Raw genomic sequence first — 25,943 nt, forward strand, 5'->3', positions numbered from 1 at the left:
GCAATGGGGAGTCATCTGGGGGCAATGGGGGGTCATCTGGGGGCGATGGGGGCAACGGGGAGTCACCTGGGGGCAATGGGGAGTCATCTGGGGGTGATGGGGGGTCATCTGGGGGCAAGGGGGGGCAATGGGGCAGGTCCTGGGGGCAATGGGGGGTCATCTGGGGGCAATGAGAGGTCATCTGGGAGTAAGGGGGGCAATGGGGTGTCTTCTAGGGACAACAGGGGCAATGGGGGGTCATCTGGGGGCAACGGGGGCAATGGGGCATCTTCTGGGGGCAATGGGGAGTCATCTGATGGAAAGGGGGGCAATGGGGCAGGTCCTGGGGGCAATGGGGGGTCATCTGGGGGCAATGGGGCATCTTCTGGGGGCACAGGGGGCAAGGGGGTGTCTTCTAGCAGCAATGGGTGCAATGGAGTCAATGGGGGGGTCATCGGGGGGCAAGGGGGGCTGGTCCTGGGACACAGGGGGCAATGGGGTGTCTTCTAGGGGCAATGGGGGCAACGGGGAGTCATCTGGGGGCAATGGGGGGGTCATCTGGGGGTAAGGGGGGGCAACAGGGGGTTCTCTGGGGTCAGCGGGGGCCACGGAGGAGATTCTGGGGTCAATGGGGTCAACGGGGGCCATCTGGGGGCAACGGGGTGTCTGTTCGGGGGCAACTGGGGTCAAAGGAACATCTGGGGTCCCCGGGGTGTCCCCCCCCCGTCCCCCCCCCCCGGGTTCAGGGGATCCCCACAAGGTCCCTGTTTGGGGCAGGAGGTTCCCTTCGGGGGGCGTCGGGGGGGGGGGGGGCATCCCACCTGGCCCCAGGGGCCCCTCCCTCGGGGTGTCGGGGGTGTCGGGGGTGTCGGGGGGTGTCGGGGGGTGTCGGGGGGTCCCCCTCGGGGGGGGGGGCAGGGGGGGGTCCCCCACCTTGCTGTCCTGCATGTCCTTGTTGGCCCCGTTCTTGAGCAGCGCCAGCGTCGCCTCCATGTTGTTGACGGCGGCGGCCCAGTGCAGGGCGGATTTCCCTTGGGGGGGGGGACACGACACAAAGGGGGGGGTGTCACACCCTGCCCCCCACCCCCCAGCACCCCCCCACTGACCCCCCCCAGCTCGGGGGGAGGGGCACCCCATCCTCAACCTCCCAGGGGCTCCCAGACACCTTCCATGGGCGCCCCACCAGCACCCAATTTTTTTTTTTTTTTTTTTTTTTTTTTTTGGGGGGGTCACCGCATTCCTTCCCCCAAGGCCCCCACCCCCAGCACCCACTAATCTTTGGGGGGGGATCTCCCCATCTTCAACCCCTCCAAGGGACCCTTGACCCAACACCCACTGTTGAGGGGGTCACCTCATTCCCCCCCCCCCATCCAACACCCCCCATCACCTCAACGGTTGAAGTTCCTCAACCCCCCCCGAGGACCCTCCCCAGGTCCTCAGCTGCCCCCCACCCCCCCCAAGGGCTCCTCCCTGCCCCCCATCTCCCCCTTTTTTTTTTGGGGGGGGTCACCCCAACCCCCCCCCAGCACCCATCGACCCCCCACAGTTGAGGTTCCTCAACAGTTGAGGTTCCTCAACCTCAACCCCCCCAAGGACCCTCCCCATGTCCTCAGCTGCCCCCCACCCCCCCCAAGGGCTCCTCCCTGCCCCCCATCTCCCCCCTTTTTTTGGGGGGGCGGTCACCCCATCCCTCCCCCCACCCCCCCCCTCCAGCACCCATCATCAACATCAACCCAAACTTGAGGTTCCTCAACCTCAACCCCACCAAAGGGACCCTCCCCCCTATTCAGCTGCCCCCTCACCCCCAAAAGAGGCCACACACCCCCTACACCCCCCCCCCCCGGTTTTTGGGGTCCCCCCGGGCCCCACCGGTCTCGTCGACGGCGTTGACGTCGGCGTGGCAGGCGATGAGCTCCTCCACCATCCCCTCCACCGCCAGGCGGGCCGCCAGGATGAGCGCGGTGGAGCCGTCGCCCATGCGGGCGTCCAGGTCCGTGGAGCGGTTACGGATCAGGATCTGGGGGGCGGGGCGGGGCGGGGCGGGGGGGGGGACACACACGGACACACAACTGGATGTTGGGGGGGGCGGCGGGCAGGGCGTCCCCACCCCATGGCCAGGAAGGGTGTCCCATGGCAGCACCCTGCGCCCCCTGGTCATGGAAGATGCTCCGTGACATCGCGCTGTGCCTTGTGACCACGGTGGGTGCCCCATGGCCACATTGGGTGCCCCATGACCACGTTGGGTGCCCCATGGCCATGGTGGGTTCCTCATGACCACATTGGGTGCCCCATGGCCACATTGGGTGCCCCACAACTGTGTTGGGTTCCCCATGCCCATATTGGGTGCCCCATGCCCACATTGGGTGCCCCATGACCACATTGGGTGCCCCATGGCCATGGTGGGTTCCCCATGGCCACGGTGGGTTCCCCATGACCACATTGGGTGCCCCATGACCACACTGGGTGCCCCACAACTGTGTTGGGTTCCCCATGACCACACTGGGTGCCCCATGGCCACATTGGGTGCCCCACAACTGTGTTGGGTTCCCCATGCCCATATTGGGTGCCCCATGCCCACATTGGGTGCCCCATGACCACATTGGGTGCCCCATGGCCATGGTGGGTTCCTCATGACCGCACTGGGTGCCCCATGGCCACATTGGGTGCCCCACAACTGTGTTGGGTTCCCCATGCCCATATTGGGTGCCCCATGCCCACATTGGGTGCCCCATGACCACATTGGGTGCCCCATGGCCATGGTGGGTTCCCCATGGCCACAGTGGGTTCCCCATGACCACATTGGGTGCCCCATGACCACACTGGGTGCCCCACAACTGTGTTGGGTTCCCCATGACCACACTGGGTGCCCCATGGCCACATTGGGTGCCCCACAACTGTGTTGGGTTCCCCATGCCCATATTGGGTGCCCCATGCCCATATTGGGTGCCCCATGACCACATTGGGTGCCCCATGGCCATGGTGGGTTCCTCATGACCGCACTGGGTGCCCCATGACCACGTTGGGTGCCCCACAACTGTGTTGGGTTCCCCATGCCCATATTGGGTGCCCCATGCCCACGTTGGGTGCCCCATGGCCATGTTGGGTTCCCAGTGACAATGTTGGGTGCCACATGACCATGCTGGGTGCCCCATGACTGTGTTGGGTGCCACATGCCCACACTGGGTGCCCCATGGCCATGTTGGGTTCCCAATCACCATGTTGGGTGCCCCATGACCGTGTTAAGTGCCCCATGGCCATGTTGGGTTCCAAATCACCCCATTGGGTGCCTCATGACCGTGTTGGGTGCCCTATGCCCACACTGGGTGCCCCATGCCCATGTTGGGTTCCCAGTGACCACACTGGGTGCTCCATGACCATGTTGGGTTCCCAGTGACAATGTTGGGTGCCACATGACCATGCTGGGTGCCCCATCACTGTGTTGGGTGCCACATGCCCACACTGGGTGCCCCATGGCCATGTTGGGTTCCCAATCACCATGTTGGGTGCCCCATGACCATGTTGGGTTCCCAGTCACCACGCTGGGTGCCCCATGAGTGTGTTGGGTGCCCCATGACCGTGTGGGTTCCCAATGACCGCACTGGGTGCCCCATGGCCATGTTGGGTTCCCAGTCACCACGTTGGGTGCCCCATGACTGTGTTGGATGACCCATGCCCGTGTTGGCTTCCCAATCACCATGTTGGGTGCCCCATACCCACACTGGGTGCCCCATGACCGTGTTGGGTGCCCCATGCCGCTGCCAGCTGCCCACGCCCTCACCTGGAAGACCCCCTGGGCGTCGGCGGTGACGGCGGCGTGCAGCGGCGTGCGCCCCGTGTTGTCCTGGGCGTTGGTGTCGGCGCCGGCGTCCAAGAGGCGCTTGGCGGCGTCGGCGCGGGCGTAGCGGGCGGCGAGGTGCAGCGCGGTCTCGCCCGTACGGTCCGTCTGGGCGCCCAGGCTGGCACCCTGGCAGATGAGGTCACCGATGATGCCGGCTGAGGTGTCGTCACCCTCCTCGTCCTCGGCCACCTCGGCCTCCAGGCCGCCCCCGCAGAAGGAGGCCAACATCAGGGGGGTGAAGCCATCTGTGGGGGGTGGGGGGGGGGTGGTGGTGGCAGGTTCCCTGGGGGGGGTCTCCTGGCTGGTGTCACCCACCGGGGATGGTGCCTCGAGGACCCTCCCCATGCCCATGGTGGCCCCTGGACCCTCCACCAGCTCTTCCCGCCCCATGGTGGCCCCCCCATGCCCCACGTCCATCCCATGTAGCCCCGTGGTGGCCCCCCCATGCCCATGGTGGCCCCCCATGCTCCACCTCCATCCCACGTGGCCTCATGACAGTCCCCCGTGCCCCACATCCATCCTACCTACCCCCATGGTGGCCCCCCATGCCCCACGTCCATCCCATGTGGCCCCGTGGTGGCCCCCCCATGCCCATGGTGGCCCCTGGACCCTCCCCCAGCTCCCCATGCCCCATGATGGCCCCCGTGCCCCACATCCATCCCACCTACCCCATGGTGGCCCCTGGACCCTCCACCAGCTCTTCCCACCCCATGGTGTCCCCAATGCCCATGGTGGCCCCCCATGCCCCACATCTATCCTACTTACCCCATGGTGGCCCCCCCATGCCCACGGTCGTTCCCCCATGGGCCGCGTCCATCCCACCCAACCCCATGGTGGCCCCCCATAGGCCACATTCAGCCCACCTGCCCCCACCACGGCCCCCCATGCTCATGGTAGTCCCCCCCACCCCCCACATCCCTCCTGTCTGGCCCCATGGTGGCCCCCCACACCCCACGTCCATCTCACCCGGCCCCATAGTGGCTCCCCCATGCCCACGGTGACCCCCCCATAGCACATCCCTTTTCCCTGGCCCCATGGTGCCACCCATTCCTATCCTCCCCAGCCCCATAGTGCCCCACTCCTGCTATCCCCCCCCCCCAACCCCAGGGTGCCCCCCAATGCCCTGGGGGGCTCTGGGTGCCCCCACGGCCACCCCACCTGGCCCACGGACGTTGACGTCCACGCAGTCAGAGTCGAACTCGCCCTGGGGCGGCGTCAGGGCCATGGCGGGCGGCACGCGGATGTCGGCGGCGACCAGGTGGTGCTGGGTCCACTGCCGGCAGTCCACGGGGTCCGGGGGCTCCGCGCCCGCCTCCCCCACCTGCCCGGGCACCCGCTCACGTGGGTGCTGGACCCCCACCCACGAGGGTGCTGGGTGCCCCCTGCCCACGGTGGGGTTGGATCTCCACCCCTGAGGGTGCTGGGGACCCCCCACCCATGATGGTAGCTGGCCTTGGGGAACCTGGGACCCCCACCCATGAGGGTGTTGGCACCCCCACCCACAAGGGTGCCATGGTGTGGGGGTGCCAGGACCCCCCCACACGGGCAGAAGCGCATGGGGGTGCCAGGACCCCCCCCAGACGCACCAGGGTGCCAGCACTCCCCACCCACGAGGGTCCCTGTGCCCAGAGGCACCAGGACCCCCCCCCTACCCACACCAGTGCCTGGATATGGGGGTGCCAGGACCCCCCCACAGCCCCGAGGGTGCCCAGGGTGGGGGTACAGCCCCCCCCCTGCCCCCCAAGTGCCCCCAGGGGTACCTTGAGCCTCTTGGCCTCGGGGCAGTCGCCGTCCAGCCACTCCTCCGGGGGGTCCCCCATGAGGGTCTCCCCCTTCCCCATGGTCCTGGGGGGGGACGGGGAGGGGGGGACATGGCTGTGAGCTGGGTGCCCCCCACCCTATTTATTTATGCTGGGGGGGACAGGGGATCCCCAAACCCCAGGGATTTGTGCCCCCCCCCCAACCTTGGAATGAGCTGGGACCGTCCCAGGGGCTGGGGGATCTTGGGGAGGGGGGGGGGGGTGAGACCCAGTGACCCCCCCCCCCCAAGCTGAACCCCCAGCCCCAGAGACCCCCCCAGTGACCCTTACGCCATGGCCCCCAGTCCCAGTGCCCCCCCAGTTCCCCCAGCCCCCCCCAATCCCAGTGGCCCCCAAAGTTTCCCCAGCCCCACAACCCCAGTGCCCCCCCCCCCAGCTGCACTGGGACCCCCAACCCAGGTACCCTCACCCCCCCAGTTGCACTGGGACACCCCCAAGTTGTACTGGGAACACCCAGAGCCCCCCAGTTGCACTGGACCCCCCCCCCCTCCAGCTGCGCCAGGACCCCCAATCCCAGTCCCCCCCATTTGTACTGGGACCCCCAAACCCAGTACCCCCCCCCAGTTGCACCAGGACCCCCAATCCCAGTCCCCCCCCAGTACCCTCCCCCCCAGTTGCACCAGAACCCCCAATCCCACTCCCCCCATTTGTACTGGGACCCCCAACCTCAGTACTCCCCCCCCAGTTCCACTGGGACCCCCATCCCCAGCGCTCACCCAGTTGCACTGGAACCCTCCCTGAGCCCCAGTATCCCCCCAGTTCCACCAGTCCCACCCTCCAGTGCCCCCCCAGCCCCTCACTTCATGCCCAGGGCGTCCTGGCCCACGGGCTCCCGCCGGTCCCGGTTGCCGTCCTTGGCCAGGCTGAAGCCCTCGGGGAACCAGAGGGTGCTCTGCTCCCGCCGCCGCCGGGCCACCAGCACGCCCAGCACGGCGATGGCCAGCAGGATGACACCCCCCACCACCACCAACGGCAGCAGCCGCACCGGGTCCGGCGCCTCGGGCAGCTTGTCACCTGTTGGGGCGGGGAGGAACTCAACGTCGTGGTGGTGGCACCGTGGAGAGGCCAAGAACATGGAGGGTCTCAACGTGGTGGTGCCAGCAGGGAGGCGCCAAGAGCATGGGGCATCTCGTCATGGTGGTGGCACCACGGAGAGGCCGAGAACATGGGGGATCTCGTCATGGTGGTGCCACCACGGAGAAGCCGAGAACATGGGGGATCTCGTCATGGTGGTGCCACCACGGAGAAGCCGAGAACATGGGGGATCTCGTCATGGTGGTGCCACCACGGAGAGGCCGAGAACATGGGGGATCTCGTCATGGTGGTGGCACCACGGAGAGGCCGAGAACATGGGGGATCTCGTCATGGTGGTGCCACCACGGAGAGGCCGAGAACATGGGGGATCTCGTCATGGTGGTGACACCACGGAGAGGCCGAGAACATGGGGGATCTCGTCATGGTGGTGGCACCACGGAGAGGCCGAGAACATGGGGGATCTCGTCATGGTGGTGCCACCACGGAGAGGCCGAGAACATGGGGGATCTCGTCATGGTGGTGCCACCACGGAGAAGCCGAGAACATGGGGGATCTCGTCATGGTGGTGCCACCACGGAGAGGCCGAGAACATGGGGGATCTCGTCATGGTGGTGCCACCACGGAGAGGCCGAGAACATGGGGGATCTCGTCATGGTGGTGCCACCACGGAGAGGCCGAGAACATGGGGGATCTCGTCATGGTGGTGCCACCACGGAGAAGCCGAGAACATGGGGGATCTCGTCATGGTGGTGCCACCACGGAGAAGCCGAGAACATGGGGGATCTCGTCATGGTGGTGCCACCACGGAGAAGCCGAGAACATGGGGGATCTCGTCATGGTGGTGACACCACGGAGAAGCCGAGAACATGGGGGATCTCGTCATGGTGGTGCCACCACGGAGAGGCCAAGAACATGGAGGGTCTCAACATGATGGTGCTACCATGGAGGTGCCAAGAACATGGAGGATCTCACCACAGTGGTGCCACCATGGAGGCACCAAGAATGTTGAGGATCTTATGATAGTGGTGGCACCATGGAGACACCAAGACCATGGAGGATCTCGTCATGGTGGTGACACCACGGAGACACCAAGAATGTTTAGGATCTTGTGGTGCCACCACGGAGGCACCATGACCACGGAGGATCTCATCACGGTGGTGCCACCATGGAGAGGTCAAGACCACGGAGGATCTCATCATGGTGGTGGCACCCATAAGCTGGGGACACTGTCATGGTGGTGCCACCATGGAGGTGCCATGGAGGATCTCACCGCGGTGGTGCCACCATGGAAGCACCAAGCCCATGGAGGATCTCAGAACAACGTGGGGGCCACCTCCTCCCGCGTGGGGACCTTGTCCCCGAGGCCCCGGGTGGCCGCTCACCGCGCACGGCCTGGATGGGGTAGGGGAACTGGAGACGCTCCAGCGCCGAGAGGGCGGCCAGGTAGTCGGCGGCGCTGCGGGTGTCGGGGAAGCACTTGCCGGACGCTTGTGCGCACAAGCGGTTGTCGATCTCCAGCGTCACCACCGAGCTGCCGGGGCGACCCCGCGGGGGTCAGGGGGACACGGGGGACCCACGGCTCCGTGGCACCCAGAGACCGTGGCGCTCGTGGTCCCGTGACCCCAGGTAGCCAATGGGCTCGTGGCTTATAGCACCCAACAGCCATGGCCCTATGACCCCCGACCCACGGCACCCTTGTCACGTGACCCAAGACACCCAGCACCCTTTACCCCATGACCCACGGCACCCATGTCACACCCATGGTCCCACAAGTCACGGGCACCCATGACCTTCTGCCCCACGTCCCCCAGCACCACCTTCCCATGTCCCCATGTCCCCATCTGATGTCCCCCCATCCCATGTCCCCCAACACCTCCACCCCATGTCCATCCCCCCCATGATGTCCCCCTCCACCATCACCCCACGTCCCCCACGTCCCCCTGACCCGTCCCCATCTCATGTCCCCCATGTCCCCATCTCGTGTCCCCCCCATCCTGTGTCCATCACCAGCACCCCCCGCATGTTCCCATCCCACGTCCCCCACGTCCCCCTGACCCATCCCATGTCCCCATCCCACGTCCCACGTCCCCCATCCCATGTCCCCCTCCACCATCACCCCACGTCCCCCTGACCCGTCCCACGTCCCCCACGTCCCCCTGACCTGTCCCCACATCCCCCACGTCCCCCTGACCCATCCCATGTCCCCATCCCACGTCCCCCTCCACCATCACCCCACGTCCCCCTGACACGTCCCACGTCCCCCACATCCCCTTGATCCATCCCACGTCCCCCATCCCACGTCCCCCCGACCCGTCCCCACGTCCCCATCCCACGTCCCACGTCCCCCATCCCATGTCCCCCTCCACCATCACCCCACGTCCCCCTGACCCACCCCACGTCCCCCACGTCCCTCTGACCCGTCCCACGTCCCCATCCCACGTCCCACGTCCCCCATCCCACATCCCCCTCCACCATCACCCCACGTCCCCCTGACCCATCCCACGTCCCACACGTCCCCCTGACCTGTCCCCACATCCCCCACGTCCCCCTGACCCACCCCACGTCCCCCACGTCCCCCTGACCCGTCCCCACGTCCCCATCCCACGTCCCACGTCCCCCATCCCACATCCCCCTCCACCATCACCCCACGTCCCCCTGACCCATCCCCATCCCTCATCCCCCATCCCCACCATCCCCCATCCCCCCCCCATCCCCCCCCCCACCCCCCCACCCTGCCCCTCACCCGATGACCTCGGGGGCCACCTCCCTCCTCCGCAGGCGCTGGGGCCGGTAGTAGGGCTGGATCATGTAGTTGCCGTCGGGATCCAGGCGGAAGCGCAGGGACGTGCGCAGGATGGCGCTGAGCCGCTGGAGGAAGGCGGCGCTGCTCCGGCGCAGCTCCTCGGGGGGCAGCAGGACGGTGACCACCAGCACCCCCCGGGCCAGCGCCTCGGGGACCTCCTGGGCACAATCCAGCCCGTCCCAGCCACACTCCTCGCTGTTGCAGCCTTGGTCGCAGCGGCCGTCGGCGAAGTGGTCGGAGCAGTACTGCTCGTAGACAGGGCTGGGGGGAGGCGCCGAGGTGGGGGGGGGGACATGGGGGGCACACGGGGACGTGGGTGGGAGATGGGGACGTGGGGGACAAGGGGGCTTGAGGGGGATGTGGGGGGGAGATGGGGACGTGGGGGGGGAGATGGGGACGTGGGGGACAAGGGGGCTTGAGGGGGATGTGGGGGGGAGATGGGGACGTGGGGGACATGGGGACACATGGGGGGACGTGGGGGTGAGATGGGGACATGGGGTGACTGATGGGGACAGTGCGTGACCCATGGGGACAGGGTGGCCCCTGGGGACAGGAGGTAGCCCCTGGGGACAGGAGTTGGCTTGTGGGGACAGGAGGTGACCCATGGGGACAGTGGGTGACCCCTGGGGACTGGGGGTGGCCCGTGGGGATAGGGGGTGACCTGTGGGGACAGGAGGTGGCCCACAGTGACAGTGGGTGACTCCTGGGGACAGGAGGTGGCCCATGGGGACAGGAGGTAGCCCCTGGGGACAGGAGGTGGCCTGTGGGGACAGGAGGTGGCCCCTGGGGACAGGAGGTGACCCACAGTGACAGTGGGTGACCCCTGGGGACAGGAGGTGGCCCGTGGGGACAGGGGGTGACCCACAGTGACAGTGGGTGACCCCTGGGGACAGGGGGTGGCCCGTGGGGACACTCACTTGCAGGCCCGGTGGGGGGGGCGGCAGTCGAAGTTGTCGTAGAGGCAGTGGGGGCTGTCGCAGCCCCGGTCGCAGCGGCTGTTGTTGAAGAGGGGGGGACACTCGGGGACCCCGCAGTGTCCCCAGGGGTCCCCCACCAAGAGGGAACAGTCCCCCCCGTCCCACTGGCACCCGGGGGTGTTACACTCCCGGTGACAAACCCCGTCCCCCGCTTTCCCCCCGCACTCCCCCTCGCAGGTCATTTCGGGGGGGGGGAGCAGTTGGGGACCCTCTTGACATCGGGGACCCCCGAAACCCGTGGGGCAGAGGCAGCGGGTGAAGGGGGGGCGGGCTGACGGGACGCAGGTGCCCCCGTGGAGGCAGGCGTCGGGGGGGCAGGTGACGTTAGTGGCCTCGGGGGGGTGGCACTGGGGGCCCCCGAAGCCGGGGGGGCAGCGGCAGCGGGGGCCGGCGGGGGAGGGGAGGCAGCTCCCGCCGTTGGCGCAGGCGAAGTCCAGGCAGGAGAGGGGGGGGGTCTCGCAGTGGGGGCCACCGAAACCCTGGGGGGCAGGAATGGGAGGAAAGAAGGGGGCAGGGTGTCAGGGGTGGGGGGGGGCACCCAAGGTGTGGGGGTGATGGGCAGCCAGCCGCCCCCCCCCCCGCCCCGCCCTGTGCTGCCCCATAGCACCCCCCGTCATAGCAATGGGTGCACCCAGACCCCTGCCCACCCTATAGCCCCCCCCAGCACCCCCCCAGCGCCCCATAGCACGCAGCACCCCCCCAGACCCCTGCCCACCCTATAGCCCCCCCCTCAGCGCTCCATAGCACCCAGCCCCCTGCCCACCCCATAGCACCCCATAGCACCCAGCACCCTCCCAGAGCCCTGCCCGCCCTATGGTCCCCCCCCCCAGCACACCCCCCCCCCCCATAGCACTGGGTGCACGCAGCCCCCTGCCCACCCTCTAGCACCCTGTATCACCCCCCAGCAGCCCCCCAGCACCCTACAGCACCCCATGGCACCCAGAGCCCCCCCCCAGCCCCCTGCTCACCCTATAGCACCCTATAGCGCCCCCCAGCACCCCCCCCAGCACCCTACAGCACCCCACAGTACCCAGCCCCCCCCCCCAGCCCCTTGCCCACCCTATAGCTCCCTGCAGCACCCCCAACCCCAGCCCCGTGCCCCCCCCTTGTGCCCCCCCCGCCCCGAGGCCCACTCAGGGGGTTGGGGGGGGGTTGGGGGGGTGCCCACACTCACGGGGGGGCAGCGACAGGCGTAGCCGCGGGGGGAGCCGGGCTCGGGCTGGCAGCGCCCGCCGTGGCGGCAGGGCAGGGACTGGCAGGGGTTCACCAGGCTCTGGCACCGCTGGCCTGGGGGGGGGACACACACACGGGGGGGGGGGGGTCAGGGGAGAGGGGACAGACACCCCCCCCTCACACCTACCCCCCCCCACCTCCACGAGGTGCCAGTCGCCCTGCCTGGCCTCTGCCTGCACTGGCACCCTGACCCTGCCCCCCCCCCCCCCCCCCAAACCTCCTACCCACCCTGGCACCCCCCCCAGCACCCATAAACCCCCCCTGGCAGCACCCACTGGGGAAACAAGGCTGGTAGTGGGCACCCAGCACCCCCCCCCCACAGGCCCCTGCCCGCCCTGGCACCCCCTGAACCCCCCCCCGGCACCCCCCCACGTCCCATTACCCCCCCTGACACCTCCCAGCACCCACCGGTGAAGCCAGACTGGCAGGGGACACGGAAGGTGTTGGCACCCAGCACCCCTTGTCCCCTCTGTCCCCCCCCAGCACCTCCTGTCCCCCCCTTACCCCTCCTGACACCCCCCTGGCACCCATTGCCCCCCCCCAGCACCCCTTTCCCCCCCCCAGCACCCACCGGTGAAGCCAGACTGGCAGGGGACACGGAAGGTGTTGGCACCCAGCACCCCTTGTCCCCTCTGTCCCCCCCCCAGCACCTCCTGTCCCCCCCTTACCCCTCCTGACACCCCCCCAGCACCCCTTGCCCCCCCCAGCACCCCTTGCCCCCCCCAGCACCCACCGGTGAAGCCAGACTGGCAGGGGACACGGAAGGTGTTGGCACCCAGCACCCCTTGTCCCCTCTGTCCCCCCCCAGCACCTCCTGTCCCCCCCTTACCCCTCCTGACACCCCCCTGGCACCCATTGCCCCCCCCCAGCACCCCTTTCCCCCCCCCAGCACCCACTGGTGAAGCCAGACTGGCAGGGGACACGGAAGGTGTTGGCACCCAGCACCCCTTGTCCCCTCTGTCCCCCCCCCAGCACCTCCTGTCCCCCCCTTACCCCTCCTGACACCCCCCTGGCACCCATTGCCCCCCCCCCAGCACCCCTTTCCCCCCCCCAGCACCCACCGGTGAAGCCAGACTGGCAGGGGACACGGAAGGTGTTGGCACCCAGCACCCCTTGTCCCCTCTGTCCCCCCCCAGCACCTCCTGTCCCCCCCTTACCCCTCCTGACACCCCCCCAGCACCCCTTGCCCCCCCCAGCACCCCTTGCCCCCCCCAGCACCCACCGGTGAAGCCGGGCAGGCAGAGGCAGCGGAAGGCGTTGGCGCCCTGGACGCAGGCGCGGGTGCCGGGGGGGTGGCAGGGCCGGCTGTGACACTCGTTGATGTCCCCCTCGCAGCGGGCGCCCGTGTACCCGGGGGGGCAGGCGCAGGAGAACCCCCCCACCCCGTCCACGCACGTCCCGTTGTGGAGGCACTTGGGTGCCTGGGTGCCGGCGGGGGGGGCACAGTCGTCCTCGTTGATCTCGCACAGGACCCCTGTGGGGACGGGGACATCGTGGGGGGGTCACCCTGGGTGGGGGACACACACACACACACGCACTGATGGGTGTCACTGTGGGGTGGGGGCGTGGGGACCTTGGTGGGTGACAGGAATTGGGGAGGGGACCCAGTGCATGGGCACCCTGGGGTGGGGACATGGGGACCCTGGTGGGTGACACCATGGGGACACGGGGGTCCCTTCCCACCGGCACCCAAGGTCAAGGGGGACACGGGGGTCCCTTCCCACCGGCACCCAAGGTCAAGGGGACACGGGGGCCCCTTCCCACCGGCACCCAAGGTCAGGGGGACATGGGGGCCCCTTCCCACCCGCACCCAAGGTCAAGGGGACACGGGGGTCCCTTCCCACCGGCACCCAAGGTCAAGGGGACACGGGGCCCCTTCCCACCACCCACTCCACCGTGGGCCACGTCCGGGGTCCCCATGTCCCCGAGGGTCCCCAAGCACCCACCCAGGGTGCCGGGGGGGCAGGAGCAGAGGTAGCGGCCCACGAGGTCGAGGCAGGTGCCCCCGTTCTGGCAGGGCCGGGACTGGCACTCGTCCACCTCCAGCTGGCACTGGTGGCCCACGTAGCCCGGCGGGCACTGCGGGGACAGCACCCATGGGTGCCCCAGCACCCCTGTGCCACCACCCCGACCTCCAGGGGCACAGGACAAGGGGGGGCAGGCACCCCCAAAAGAGTCTCTGAGCCCTAAATGCTGTGGTTGGGAAGGGGGAGCACCCATGGGTGGTCCAGGACAGAGGCACCCATCACCCAAGGGACCCCCCACCCAAGGGCGATGCCACCCTCGGTGATGGGAGGGGTGACACAGGCACCCATGGGTGCTCTCAACCATAGGAAGATGCCCTGGCACCCCAAAAATCTCATCTGAGCCCCAAAAGCAGTGGGTGGGTCAGGAGAGCACCCATCACCCAAGGCACCCATCACCCAAGGGACCCCCCACCCAAGGGACCCCCCCACCCAAGGGCAATGTCACCCTCGGTGATGGGAAGGGTGACACAGGCACCCATGGGTGCCCCCAGCATAGGGAGATGCCCTGGCACCCCAAAAATCTCATCTGAGCCCCAAAAGCAGTGGGTGGGTCAGGAGAGCACCCATGGGTGGTCCAGGACAGAGGCACCCCCCACCCAAGGGACCCCCCCACCCAAGCGCGATGCCACCCTTGGCACCTCGAGGGGTAAGATGGGCACCCATGGGCGCCCTCACCCCGGCAGAGACTGGGGTGCAGCCTCCTTACACCCATGGGTGCCGCTGTCCCCCATCAGAACCAGCCCGGGTGAGCACCCCCAATCCCTCTCCGCCACACCCCCCCCCCCACTCCCTCCCATCTCCCAGGGGACACCCATGGGGGGGGGGGGGGGGTTGGGGTGTCACCCACCTCGCACTCGTAGCCCCCCCCGTAGCTGCGGCAGGCGGCGCCGTGCAGGCAGGGGTTGGGCTGGCAGCGGTCGGGGGGGGTCTGGCAGTAGGAGCCCCCGTAGCCCTGGGGGCAGAGGCAGCGGTGCCCCCCCCCCGGCACCCCCACGCAGCGCCCGCGGCCGTGGCACAGCTGGGACAGGGGGACACCTGGGGGGGACACGGGGGGGACACGGGGACACACACACACACACACGTGTCAGGGCCGGGGGCAGACTGGGGCGGGAGGGGCAGCACCCGGGGAGCACACCCGGGGGGGGCCCAGTCTGCCCAGTGCCCCAAACTGGGGGGACAACCCGGTGTCTGGGCTTCTGAGCACCCTCCCAGTACACCCAGTAACCAAACTGGGAGGGCAGTCAGGTGTCTGGGCTTCTGAGCACCCTCCCAGTACACCCAGTAACCAAACTGGGAGGGCAGAAAGGTGTCTGGGCTTCTGAGCACCCTCCCAGTACACCCAGTAACCAAACTGGGAGGGCAGTCACGTGTCTGGGCTTCTGAGCATCCTCCCAGTACACCCAGTAACCAAACTGGGAGGGCAGTCAGGTGTCTGGGCTTCTGAGCACCCTCCCAGTACACCCAGTAACCAAACTGGGAGGGCAGAAAGGTGTCTGGGCTTCTGAGCATCCTCCCAGTACACCCAGTAACCAAACTGGGAGGACAGTCAGGTGTCTGGGCTTCTGAGCACCCTCCCAGTACACCCAGTAACCAAACTGGGAGGGCAGAAAGGTGTCTGGGCTTCTGAGCACCCTCCCAGTACACCCAGTAACCAAACTGGGAGGGCAGTCACATGTCTGGGCTCCTAAGTCCTCTCCCAGTCCCCCAAACTGGGAAGCAACGCAGCCCTCCCAGTCCTCCCAGTGCCCCCAGTCCCCAAACTGGGAAGGAACGCGGCCCTTCCAGTCCTCCCAGTGCCCCCAGTCCCCAAACTGGGAAGGAACGCGGCCCTCCCAGTCCTCCCAGTGCCCCCAGTCCCCAAACTGGGAAGGAACGCGGCCCTCCCAGTCCTCCCAGTGCCCCCAGTCCCCAAACTGGGAAGGAACGCGGCCCTCCCAGTCCTCCCAGTGCCCCCAGTCCCCAAACTGGGAAGGAACGTGGCCCTCCCAGTCCTCCCAGTGCCCTCAGTCCCCAAACTGGGAAGGAACGCGGCCCTCCCAGTCCTCCCAGTGCCCCCAGTCCCCAAACTGGGAAGGAACGCGGCCCTCCCAGTCCTCCCAGTGCCCCCAGTCCCCAAACTGGGAAGGAACGCGGCCCTCCCAGTCCTCCCAGTGCCCCCAGTCCCCAAACTGGGAAGGAACGCGGCCCTCCCAGTCCTCCCAGTGCCCTCAGTCCCCAAACTGGGAAGGAACGCGGCCCTCCCAGTCCTCCCAGTGCCCCAGTCCCCAAACTGGGAAGGAACGCGGCCCTCCCAGTCCTCCCAGTGCCCCCAGTCCCCAAACTGGGAAGGAACGCGCCCTCCCAGTCCTCCCAGTGCCCCCAGTCCCCCAAACTGGGAAGGAACGCGGCCCTCCCAGTCCTCCCAGTGCCCCCAGTCCCCCAAACTGGGAAGGAACGCGGCCCTCCCAGTCCTCCCAGTGCCCCCAGTCCCCCAAACTGGGAAGGAACGCGGCCCTCCCAGTCCTCCCAGTGCCCCCAGTGCCGGGCGCTGACCTCGCTGGGCGGCGGCGGTGCGCAGGTGACGTTGGGGACGTCGCAGGCGCTGCCGGTCCAGGGGGGGGGCACAGGCAGGACACGGTGCCCCCCCGTTTGCAGGCACCGGCCCCCGTGCAGGCAGGGACCCCCCCGGCACAGGTCCTGGGTGCTCTGGGGGGCCGGGGGGGTCAGGGGGGTCCGGGGGGGGGGGGTCAGAGGGGATTTGGGGGGTCAGGGGGATACGGGGGGGGAGCAAAGGGGATTTGGGGGGGTCAGGGGGGTTGGGGGATCAAAGGGGATTTGGGGGGGTTCGGGGGGGGGCAAAGGGGATTTGGGGGGGTCAGGGGGGTCGGGGGAGGGGGCAAAGGGGATTTGGGGGGGTCAGGGGGGGGTCAAAGTGGGTTTGGGGGGGTCGGGGGGAGTCAAAGGGGAATCAGGGGGGGCCCGGGGGGGGGGCAAAGGGGATTTGAGGGGGGGCTTGGGGGGGCCGGGGGTGTGGGTGGGGGTCAGGGGGGGCCCGGGGGGACGTCAGAGAGTGTCGGGGGGGGGGGGGGTTAGGGGGGGGTGTCGGGGGGTGCCCAGGTTGATGGGTGCTGTGACCCCCAGATCACAGAGGGAAAGGGGCGCCCGGGTCCACGGGTGCCCAAAGCCCCGGGGACTCACGGTGGGTGGGTGCAGGGTGCCCCCCCCCGCCCAGCACCCATGGGTGCCCCCCTCACCTGGCACTGGGTGCCGGTGTACCCCGGGGGGCAGAGGCAGCGGAAGGTGTCCCCCGCGGTGACGCAGGTGCCCCCCTGCAGGCAGGGCTGCCCCCGGCACCCATCGGGTGGGTGCTGGCAGTGGGCGCCCCAGAACCCGGGGGGCAGCGGCACGAGAAGGAGGCGACGCCCTCGATGCAGGTGCCCCGTTGAAGCAGGAGCTGGGGGGGGGACACACGCGCAGAGGGGGCTCAGCACCCATGGGTGCCCCCGTGACACCCAGGGGTGCTGGTGGGGGGTCCCAAGGGCACCCATGGGTGCTGGTGGGGTGCGAAGGGGGTTATGGGGGTCCAAGGGCACCCAGGGGTGCTGGTGGGGGGTCCAAGGGCACCCAGGGGTGCTGGTGGGGGGGTCCAAGGGCACCCATGGGTGCTGGTGGGGTGGAGAAGGGGGTTACGGGGGTCCACGGGCACCCATGGGTGCTGGTGGGGTGGAGAAGGGGGTTACGGGGGTCCAAGGGCACCCAGGGGTGCTGGTGGGGGGGTCCAAGGGCACCCATGGGTGCTGGTGGGGTGGAGAAGGGGGTTATGGGGTCCAAGGGCACCCAGGGGTGCTGGTGGGGGGTCCAAGGGCACCCATGGGTGCTGGTGGGGTGGAGAAGGGGGTTACGGGGGTCCAAGGGCACCCAGGGGTGCTGGTGGGGTGGAGAAGGGGGTTATGGGGGTCCAAGGGCACCCATGGGTGCTGGTGGGGGGTCCAAGGGCACCCATGGGTGCTGGTGGGGTGCGAAGGGGGTTACGGGGGTCCAAGGGCACCCAGGGGTGCTGGTGGGGGGTCCAAGGGCACCCATGGGTGCTGGTGGGGTGGAGAAGGGGGTTACGGGGGTCCACGGGCACCCATGGGTGCTGGTGGGGTGCGAAGGGGGTTACGGGGGTCCAAGGGCACCCAGGGGTGCTGGTGGGGGGTCCAAGGGCACCCATGGGTGCTGGTGGGGTGGAGAAGGGGGTTACGGGGGTCCACGGGCACCCATGGGTGCTGGTGGGGTGCGAAGGGGGTTACGGGGGTCCAAGGGCACCCATGGGTGCTGGTGGGGGGTCCAAGGGCACCCAGGGGTGCTGGTGGGGTGGAGAAGGGGGTTATGGGGGTCCAAGGGCACCCATGGGTGCTGGTGGGGTGCGAAGGGGGTTACGGGGGTCCAAGGGCACCCAGGGGTGCTGGTGGGGGGGTCCAAGGGCACCCACGGGTGCTGGTGGGGGGTCCAAGGGCACCCACGGGTGCTGCCGCCTCCAGACACAGACGGGGGGGGGGGGGCCACATCACACGGGCACGGCCAGCCTCGGCGCCACCCGAGGGTGCCGAGCCATTCCCACGCCCGTGGGGGGCCATCGCGTCGCCTTGGGGCGACCCGTGGGCGCCGGTGGGCGCCGGTGGCCCCGGGGGTACCTGTGGGTGCAGTCGGGGGTGTCGTGCTGGCAGCGGGGGCCGCCCCAGCCGGGGGGGCAGGCGCAGGTGAAGCCGTTGACGTGGTCGCTGCAGGTGCCGCCGTTGCGGCAGGGCCGGCTCCCGCACTCGTCCTCCTCCGCGCCGCAGCGGGGGCCGCCCCAGCCGGGGGGGCAAGTGCACGAGAAGGTCCCCACCCCGTCCCGGCAGGTGCCCCCGTTCAGGCACGGGTCTGGGGGGGGGGACACACACACACACACACCCCCGGGGGGTCACCATGGCAGCCCCCCCACTGTGCCCAGGCCCCCCCTGAGGTCCCCAAGCGCCTCAATGTCCCCCAGAGACTTTGTGGCCCCCCCCGAGCCTTGGTGGCCCCCCCTGGTGTCCCCAAGCGCCTCAATGCCCCCCCCAGAGACTTGGTGGCCCCCCCGGTGTTCCCAAGCCCCTCAATGTCCCCCAGAGTCTTGATGGCCCCCCCAGCACCCCCTGGTGTCCCCAAGAGCCTCAATGTCCCTCAGAGTCTTGGTGGCCCCCCCAGCTGTCCCCAAGTCCCTCAATGCCCCCCCCAGAGACTTGGTGGCCCCCCCTGGTGTCCCCAAGCGCCTCAATGCCCCCCCCAGAGACTTGGTGGCCCCCCCTGGTGGCCCCCCCTGGTGTCCCCAAGCCCCTCAATGCCCCCCAGAGTCTTGGTGGCCCCCCCTGGTGTCCCCAAGCCCCTCAATGCCCCCCAGAGTCTTGGTGGCCCCCCCTGGTGTCCCCAAGCGCCTCAATGCCCCCCCCAGAGACTTGGTGGCCCCCCCTGGTGTCCCCAAGCCCCTCAATGCCCCCCAGAGTCTTGGTGGCCCCCCCTGGTGTCCCCAAGCACCCCAATGCCCCCCAGAGTCTTGGTGGCCCCCCCTGGTGGCCCCCCCTGGTGTCCCCAAGCACCTCAATGCCCCCCCCCAGAGACTTGGTGGCCCCCCCAGCCCCCCCTGGTGTCCCCAAGAGCCTCAATGTCCCTCAGAGTCTTGGTGGCCCCCCCAGCTGTCCCCAAGTCCCTCAATGCCCCCCCCGAGTCTTGGTGGCCCCCCCAGCTGTCCCCAAGTCCCTCAATGCCCCCCCCGAGTCTTGGTGGCCCCCCCAGCTGTCCCCAAGCCCCTCAATGCCCCCCCCAGAGTCTTGGTGGCCCCCCCAGCTGTCCCCAAGTCCCTCAATGCCCCCCCTCAGAGTCTTGGTGGCCCCCCCAGCTGTCCCCAAGCCCCTCAGTGTCCCCCTCCGAGGCTCGGTGCCCCCCCCGGAGTCTTGGTGGCCCCCCACCTCCTGAGCCTCCCAGCATCCATGTCCCAGTGTCCCCAGTCCCCCCAGTAGCCCTGTCCTTGTCACATCCCAGTGTCTCCAGTTGCCCCAGTTTCCCCAGTGTCCCCTTCTCAGTGTCCCCAGTTTCCCACCCGTTTCCCCCCACCCACTGTCCCCAGTCTGCCCAGCACCCCCGTCCCCCATGTCCCAGTGTCCCCAGTCCCTCCAGCTTCCCTGTCCCAGTGTCCCCAGTGTCCCCAACGTCCCCCTCTCAGTGTCCCCCCCCCAGTTTCCCCAGTGCTCCCCGTGTCTCCCCACCAGTGCCCCCAGTTTCCCCTCCCACTGTCCCCAGTCCCCCCAGCACCCCTGTCCCAGTGTCCCCAGTGTCCCCCAGCACCCCTCTCCTTGCCGTGTCCCAGTGTCCCCAGTTCCTCCAGTGTCCCCAACGTCCCCCTCTCAGTGTCCCCCCCCAGTGTCCCCCCCCCCAGTTTCCCCAGTGCTCCCCGTGTCTCCCCACCAGTGCCCCCAGTTTCCCCTCCCACTGTCCCCAGTCCCCCCAGCACCCCTGTCCCAGTGTCCCCAGTTCCTCCAGTGTCCCCAACGTCCCCCTCTCAGTGTCCCCCCCCAGTTTCCCCATCACCCCCCCCCGTGTCTCCCCACCAGTGCCCCCAGTTCCCCCCCCCGCCATTTTCCCCTCCCCCGGTGCCCCCCCAGCACCCCTGTCCCCCCCCCGCTGTCCCCGTGTCCCCTCACCGGGGTGACAGTCATCGAGGTCGTGCTGGCAGGTGGCCCCCCCGTAGCCGCGGGGGCAGAGGCACCCAAAGGTGCCGGGGTGGTTGGCGCAGACCCCCCCGTGCAGGCAGGGGCTCTGCCCGCACTCATCCACGTCCTCCCGGCACCGCTCGCCTGGGGGGCAAGGGGGGGTCAGGGTGCCCCGGGGGGGGTCAGGGTGCCCCAAGGGGGGGTCAGGGTGCCCAAGGGGGGGTTTGGGTGACATGGGGGGGGTGTCAGGGTGCCCAGGGAGGGTGTTGGGGTGACATGGGGGGGGTCAGGGTGCCCAAGGGGGGGTTTGGGTGACATGGGGGGGGTCAGGGTGCTCCAAGGGGGGGGGTCAGTGTGCCCCAGGGGGGGTCAGGGTGCCCAGGGAGGGTGTTGGGGTGACATGGGGGGGGTCAGGGTGCCCAAGGGGGGGTTTGGGTGACATGGGGGGGGTCAGGGTGCTCCAAGGGGGGGGGTCAGTGTGCCCCAGGGGGGGTCAGGGTGCCCAGGGAGGGTGTTGGGGTGACATGGGGGGGGTCAGGGTGCCCCGGGGGGGGTCAGGGTGCCCAAGGGGGGGTTTGGGTGACATGGTGGGGGGGGGTCAGGGTGCCCAAGGGGGGAGTTTGGGTGACATGGGGGGGGTCAGGGTGCACCAGGGGGGTTTGGGTGACATGGGGGGGGTCAAGGTGCACCGGGGGGGGTCAGGGTGCCCCAAGGGGGGTTTGGGTGACATGGGGGGGGTCAGGATGCACTGGGGGGGGGTTGGGTGACATGGGGGGGGTCAGGGTGCTCAGGGGTGTCAGGGTGCTCAAGGGGGGTGGGCGATCAGGGTGCCCGGAGGGAGGAGGGTCAAGGTCACTGTGACGGTGGAGGTGGGTGCGCGGGGGTGGGGGGGCACCCTGGGGTGCGGGTACCTTGCCAGCCGGGGGGGCAGCGGCAGGTGAAGGCCCCGTAGTCGGGGGTGGGGACACAGACGCCGCCGTTGTCACACGGGTTGGGGGAGCAGGGAGCCAGCGTCACCTCGCACGCCCGCCCTGCGCCCGGGGACCCCGTCAGGCATCGGCACCCCCCTGGGTGACAGGCAGGGGGGCACCCAGAAGGACGTGGCCACCATGGGGACACCCAGCGTGGTGGCACCCGTGAGGGTATGGCCACCACTGGGCACCCAATGTGGTGGCACCCATCAGGACATGGCCACCATTGGGTGCCTGGCATGGTGGCACCCATGAGGACATGGCCACCATGGGGACACCCAGCGCGGTGGCACCCATCAAGACATGGCCACCACTGGGTGCCTGGCATGGTGGCACCCATGAGGGTATGGCCACCACTGGGCACCCAATGTGGTGGCACCCATGATGACGTGGCCACCACGGGGACACTCAGTCTGGTGGCACCCGTTGGCGCACCCAGTGTGGTGACACCCATCAAGACATGGCCACCACCAGGTGCCTGGCATGGTGGCACCCATGAGGGTACTGCCACCATGGGCACCCAACATGGTGGCACCCATGAGGTCATGACCGCCACTGGGTGCCTGGCACGGTGGCACCCATCAAGGCACCCAGAATGGTGGCACCCATCAGGACATGAGACAAAGCCACCAGGTACGTCACCCAGCACCCATGGGTGCCCACCCGTGAAGGGCGGGGCGCAGAGGCGTCCCCCCCACCCCCAGAGCCCCCCAGCACCCATGGGTGCCCACCCGTGAAGGGCGGGGCGCAGAGGCAGCGGTAGGTGCCGGCGCCGTCCAGGCAGGTCCCCCCGTGGTGACACGGCCCCGAGGCGCATTCGTCCACCTCCACCTGGCACTGGGTGCCTGCGGGGGGGGGACACACACACGTGTCACCCTGGGTGGGGACACGGGGATGGGGGTGAGGGCGTGGTGGGGACATGGGGACAATGGGGGACGTGGCAGGGGATCCCCAGGAGGTCCCCAGGGTGTTCCCAGATGGGCAGAGGGTCCTAAGGGTGACACCAGGGTGTCGCTAGGGTGGGCAGGGGGTCCCCAGAGGGTCCCCAGAGTGTCGCCAGGGTGGGAAGGGGGTCCCCAGGGTGTCACCAAGGTGGGCGGAGGGTCCCCAGGGTGGGCAGAGGGTCCCCAGGGTGTCACCAAGGTGGGCGGAGGGTCCCCAGTGTGGGCAGGGGGTCCCCAGGGTGACACCAGGCTGTCCCCAGTGTGGGCAGAGGGTCCCCAGGGTGTCACCAAGGTGGGCGGAGGGTCCCCAGGGTGGGCAGGGGGTCCCCAGGGTGTCACCAAGGTGGGCGGAGGGTCCCCAGGGTGGGCAGGGGGTCCCCAGGGTGTCACCAAGGTGGGTGGAGGGTCCCCAGGGTGGGCAGAGGGTCCCCAGGGTGTCACCAAGGTGGGCAGAGGGTCCCCAGGGTGGGCAGAGGGTCCCCAGGGAGGGCAGAGGGTCCCCAGGGTGTCACCAAGGTGGGCGGAGGGTCCCCAGGGTGGGCAGAGGGTCCCCAGGGTGTCACCAGGCTGTCCCCAGGGTGGGCAGGGTGTCCCCAGGGTGGGCAGGGGACCCCAGGGTGTCCCCAGAGCAGGGGGTGTCCCCGGGGGCCGTACCCCGGTATCCGGGGCGGCAGGAGCAGCGGTACCCCCCCCCCAGGGGGGTGCAGGTGCCCCCGTGGCGGCAGGGCCGGGGGGCGCAGGGGTCCTCCCTGCGGGCGCACGTGGGACCCCCCCAGCCCGGCTGGCACTCGCAGGTGAACCTGTGGGGGGGGGGACACACACTCAGGATGGGTGCTGGGCACCCAAGGGTGCTCCCTGCCAGCCCCCCAGGTATCCGTGGGCACCCTCAGGCACCCCCCAAACACCCTTGGGTGCCCCCCCAGACACCCTCGGGCACCCCCAGACACCCTCGGGCACCCATGGGCACCCCCAGACACCCATGGGCACCCATGGACATCCTTGGGCACCCCCCAAGGCACCCAGAGCACCCCCAGACATCCTCAGGCACCCCAGAACCCCCAATTTGAGCACCCATAGATATCCATGGGCACCCATAGACACCCCCATGGGCACCCCCAAACACCCCCGGGCACCCATGGGCACCCCCAGACACCCCCACGGGCACCCCCCAAGGTACCCAGAGCACCCATCAGCACCCACAGACATTCTCAGGCACCCCAGAACCTCCAGTTCGAGCACCCATAGATACCCATGGGCACCCCCAGACACCCACGGGCACCCATGGGCACCCCCATGGGCACCCCCAGACTCCCTGCAGGCCCCCTCCCAGCCCACCTCCCACCCGCCCCCAGCACCCAATGGGTGCTCACCCGTCGCCGTGGTCGCGGCAGGTGCCGTGGGCGCAGGGGCTGCTGCGGCAGGGTTGGGTGCTGGGGCGACACTGGGCGTCGCGGGTGCCCGGCGGGCAGAGGCAGGTGAAGCCGTTGGCGCCGTCCACGCAGGTGCCACCCTCGTGGCAGGGGTTGGAGGCGCATTCGTTGATCTCCACGTCGCAACGGGGACCTGGGTGGGTGGGTGGGGGTGCATGGAGGGGGGTGGGGTTTAGGGTGGGGCACCCGGGTGGGCACCCAACTGGGGTAGTCAACAGGGGCACCCAAGAAGGGCACCGAGTGTGGGTGATGGATAGAGGGACCCAACACGGGGGATCGACGCGGGCACCCAACAGAGGTGGTCAACGGGGGGCACCCAACAAGAGCACCCAACAGGAGCAGCCGTCAGGGGTGGTCAGTGGGGCACCCAACATGGGTCATCAGTGGGGCACCCAACACGGGCAACACCCACACCAACACCCAAACAGACAGCAAGGACCCCAGCACCCATGGGAGCACCCAGGGGGCACCAAGGACCTCCCAGCACCCATGGGAGCACCCAGGGGGCACCAAGGACCTCCCAGCACCCATGGGAGCACCCAGTGGGCACCAAGGACCCCAGCACCCATGGGAGCACCCAGTGGGCACCAAGGACCTCCCAGCACCCATGGGAGCACCCAGTGGGCACCAAGGCCTCGCAGCACCCATGGGAGCACCCAGTGGGCACCAAGACCTCCCAGCACCCATGGGAGCACCCAGTGGGCACCAAGGACCTCCCAGCACCCATGGGAGCACCCAGTGGGCACCAAGACCTCCCAGCACCCATGGGAACACCCAGTGGGCACCAAGACCTCCCAGCACCCATGGGAACACCCAGTGGGCACCAAGGACCCCAGCACCCATGGGAGCACCCAGTGGGCACCAAGACCTCCCAGCACCCATGGGAGCACCCAGTGGGCACCAAGACCTCCCAGCACCCATGGGAGCACCCAGTGGGCACCAAGGACCCCAGCACCCATGGGAGCACCCAGTGGGCACCAAGACCTCCCAGCACCCATGGGAGCACCCATGGGCACCCACCGGTGAAGCCGGGCTGGCAGACGCAGTCGTAGCGGTCGAGGCCGTCGTGGCAGGTGCCGTGGGCGCAGGGGTCGCTGGCGCAGTCGTCGGGGTTCACCTCGCAGTTGACACCTGGCACCCAAGGGTGGCCCGACCTCAGCACCCACCCCATGACTGGCCGGGGCACCCTGGGGTGAAGGGTCGAGTCGCCCAGGTGGGGCGTCCCACCAACCCCCTTCCTGGCCCGTGGGCACGTGGGATGTGGTGGCACCCAGTGAGGACCCTGTGGTGGCACCCACCCCATGGCCTGATGGGACACAAGGCCACACCCAGCACCCACTTCATGCCCAGAAAGACCCATCACCACCTCCAGCACCCAACCCATGACCAACTGGGACCCATCACCACCTCGAGCACCCAACCCATGACCAACTGGGACCCAACACCATCTCCAACACCCAACCCATGACCAACTGGGACCCATCATCACCTCCAGCACCCAACCCATGACCAACTGGGACCCATCATCACCTCCAGCACCCAACCCATGACCAACTGGGACCCAACACCACCTCGAGCACCCAACCCATGACCAACTGGGACCCAACACCACCTCGAGCACCCAACCCATGACCAACTGGGACCCAACACCACCTTGAGCACCCAACCCATGACCAACTGGGACCCATCACCACCTCCAGCACCCAACCCATGACCAACTGGGACCCATCACCACCTCGAGCACCCAACCCATGACCAACTGGGACCCATCACCACCTCAAGCACCCAACCCATGACCAACTGGGACCCAACACCACCTCCAGCACCCAACCCATGACCAACTGGGACCCAACACCACCTCCAGCACCCAACCTATGACCAGAGAAGACCCCACACCGAGTCCAGCACCCACCCCATGCCCACATGAGACCCGATTCTATGCCCAGCACCCACCCCTTGCCCAGATGAGACCCAACATGGCCTCCAGCACCCACCCCATGCCTAGAGGAGACCCACAGCACCCACCCCATGCCCAGATGAGACCCAAGATGGTCTCCAGCACCCACCCCATGCCCGGATGAGACCCCACATGGCCTCCAGCACCCACCCCATGCCTAGAGGAGACCCACAGCACCCACCCCATGCCCAGATGAGACCCAACATGGCCTCCAGCACCCACCCCACGCCTAGAGGAGAC

The 25,943-nt window shown here is 68.9% G+C and overlaps 1 protein-coding gene across 1 annotated transcript in view; it reads right to left on the reverse strand.

Moving 5' to 3' along the window:
• Positions 1–25,943, reverse strand: part of NOTCH3 (notch receptor 3) — a 42,291-nt gene that overhangs the window by 2,593 nt on the left and 13,755 nt on the right. Inside the window, 24 exon segments of the mRNA XM_074929970.1 lie at positions 913–1,010; positions 1,849–1,996; positions 3,758–4,062; positions 4,976–5,138; positions 5,578–5,662; positions 6,438–6,651; positions 8,055–8,203; positions 9,416–9,736; positions 10,393–10,931; positions 11,627–11,739; positions 12,908–13,159; positions 13,632–13,764; positions 14,560–14,747; positions 16,245–16,265; positions 16,268–16,397; positions 16,946–17,088; positions 17,091–17,132; positions 17,135–17,145; positions 18,368–18,596; positions 20,393–20,545; positions 21,313–21,432; positions 22,971–23,116; positions 23,687–23,879; positions 24,767–24,877. Coding sequence (XP_074786071.1) covers positions 913–1,010; positions 1,849–1,996; positions 3,758–4,062; positions 4,976–5,138; positions 5,578–5,662; positions 6,438–6,651; positions 8,055–8,203; positions 9,416–9,736; positions 10,393–10,931; positions 11,627–11,739; positions 12,908–13,159; positions 13,632–13,764; positions 14,560–14,747; positions 16,245–16,265; positions 16,268–16,397; positions 16,946–17,088; positions 17,091–17,132; positions 17,135–17,145; positions 18,368–18,596; positions 20,393–20,545; positions 21,313–21,432; positions 22,971–23,116; positions 23,687–23,879; positions 24,767–24,877 — 4,007 coding nt within the window.

This window comes from Athene noctua, chromosome 31, assembly GCF_965140245.1.
Source record: "Athene noctua chromosome 31, bAthNoc1.hap1.1, whole genome shotgun sequence".
Taxonomy (NCBI): domain Eukaryota; kingdom Metazoa; phylum Chordata; class Aves; order Strigiformes; family Strigidae; genus Athene; species Athene noctua.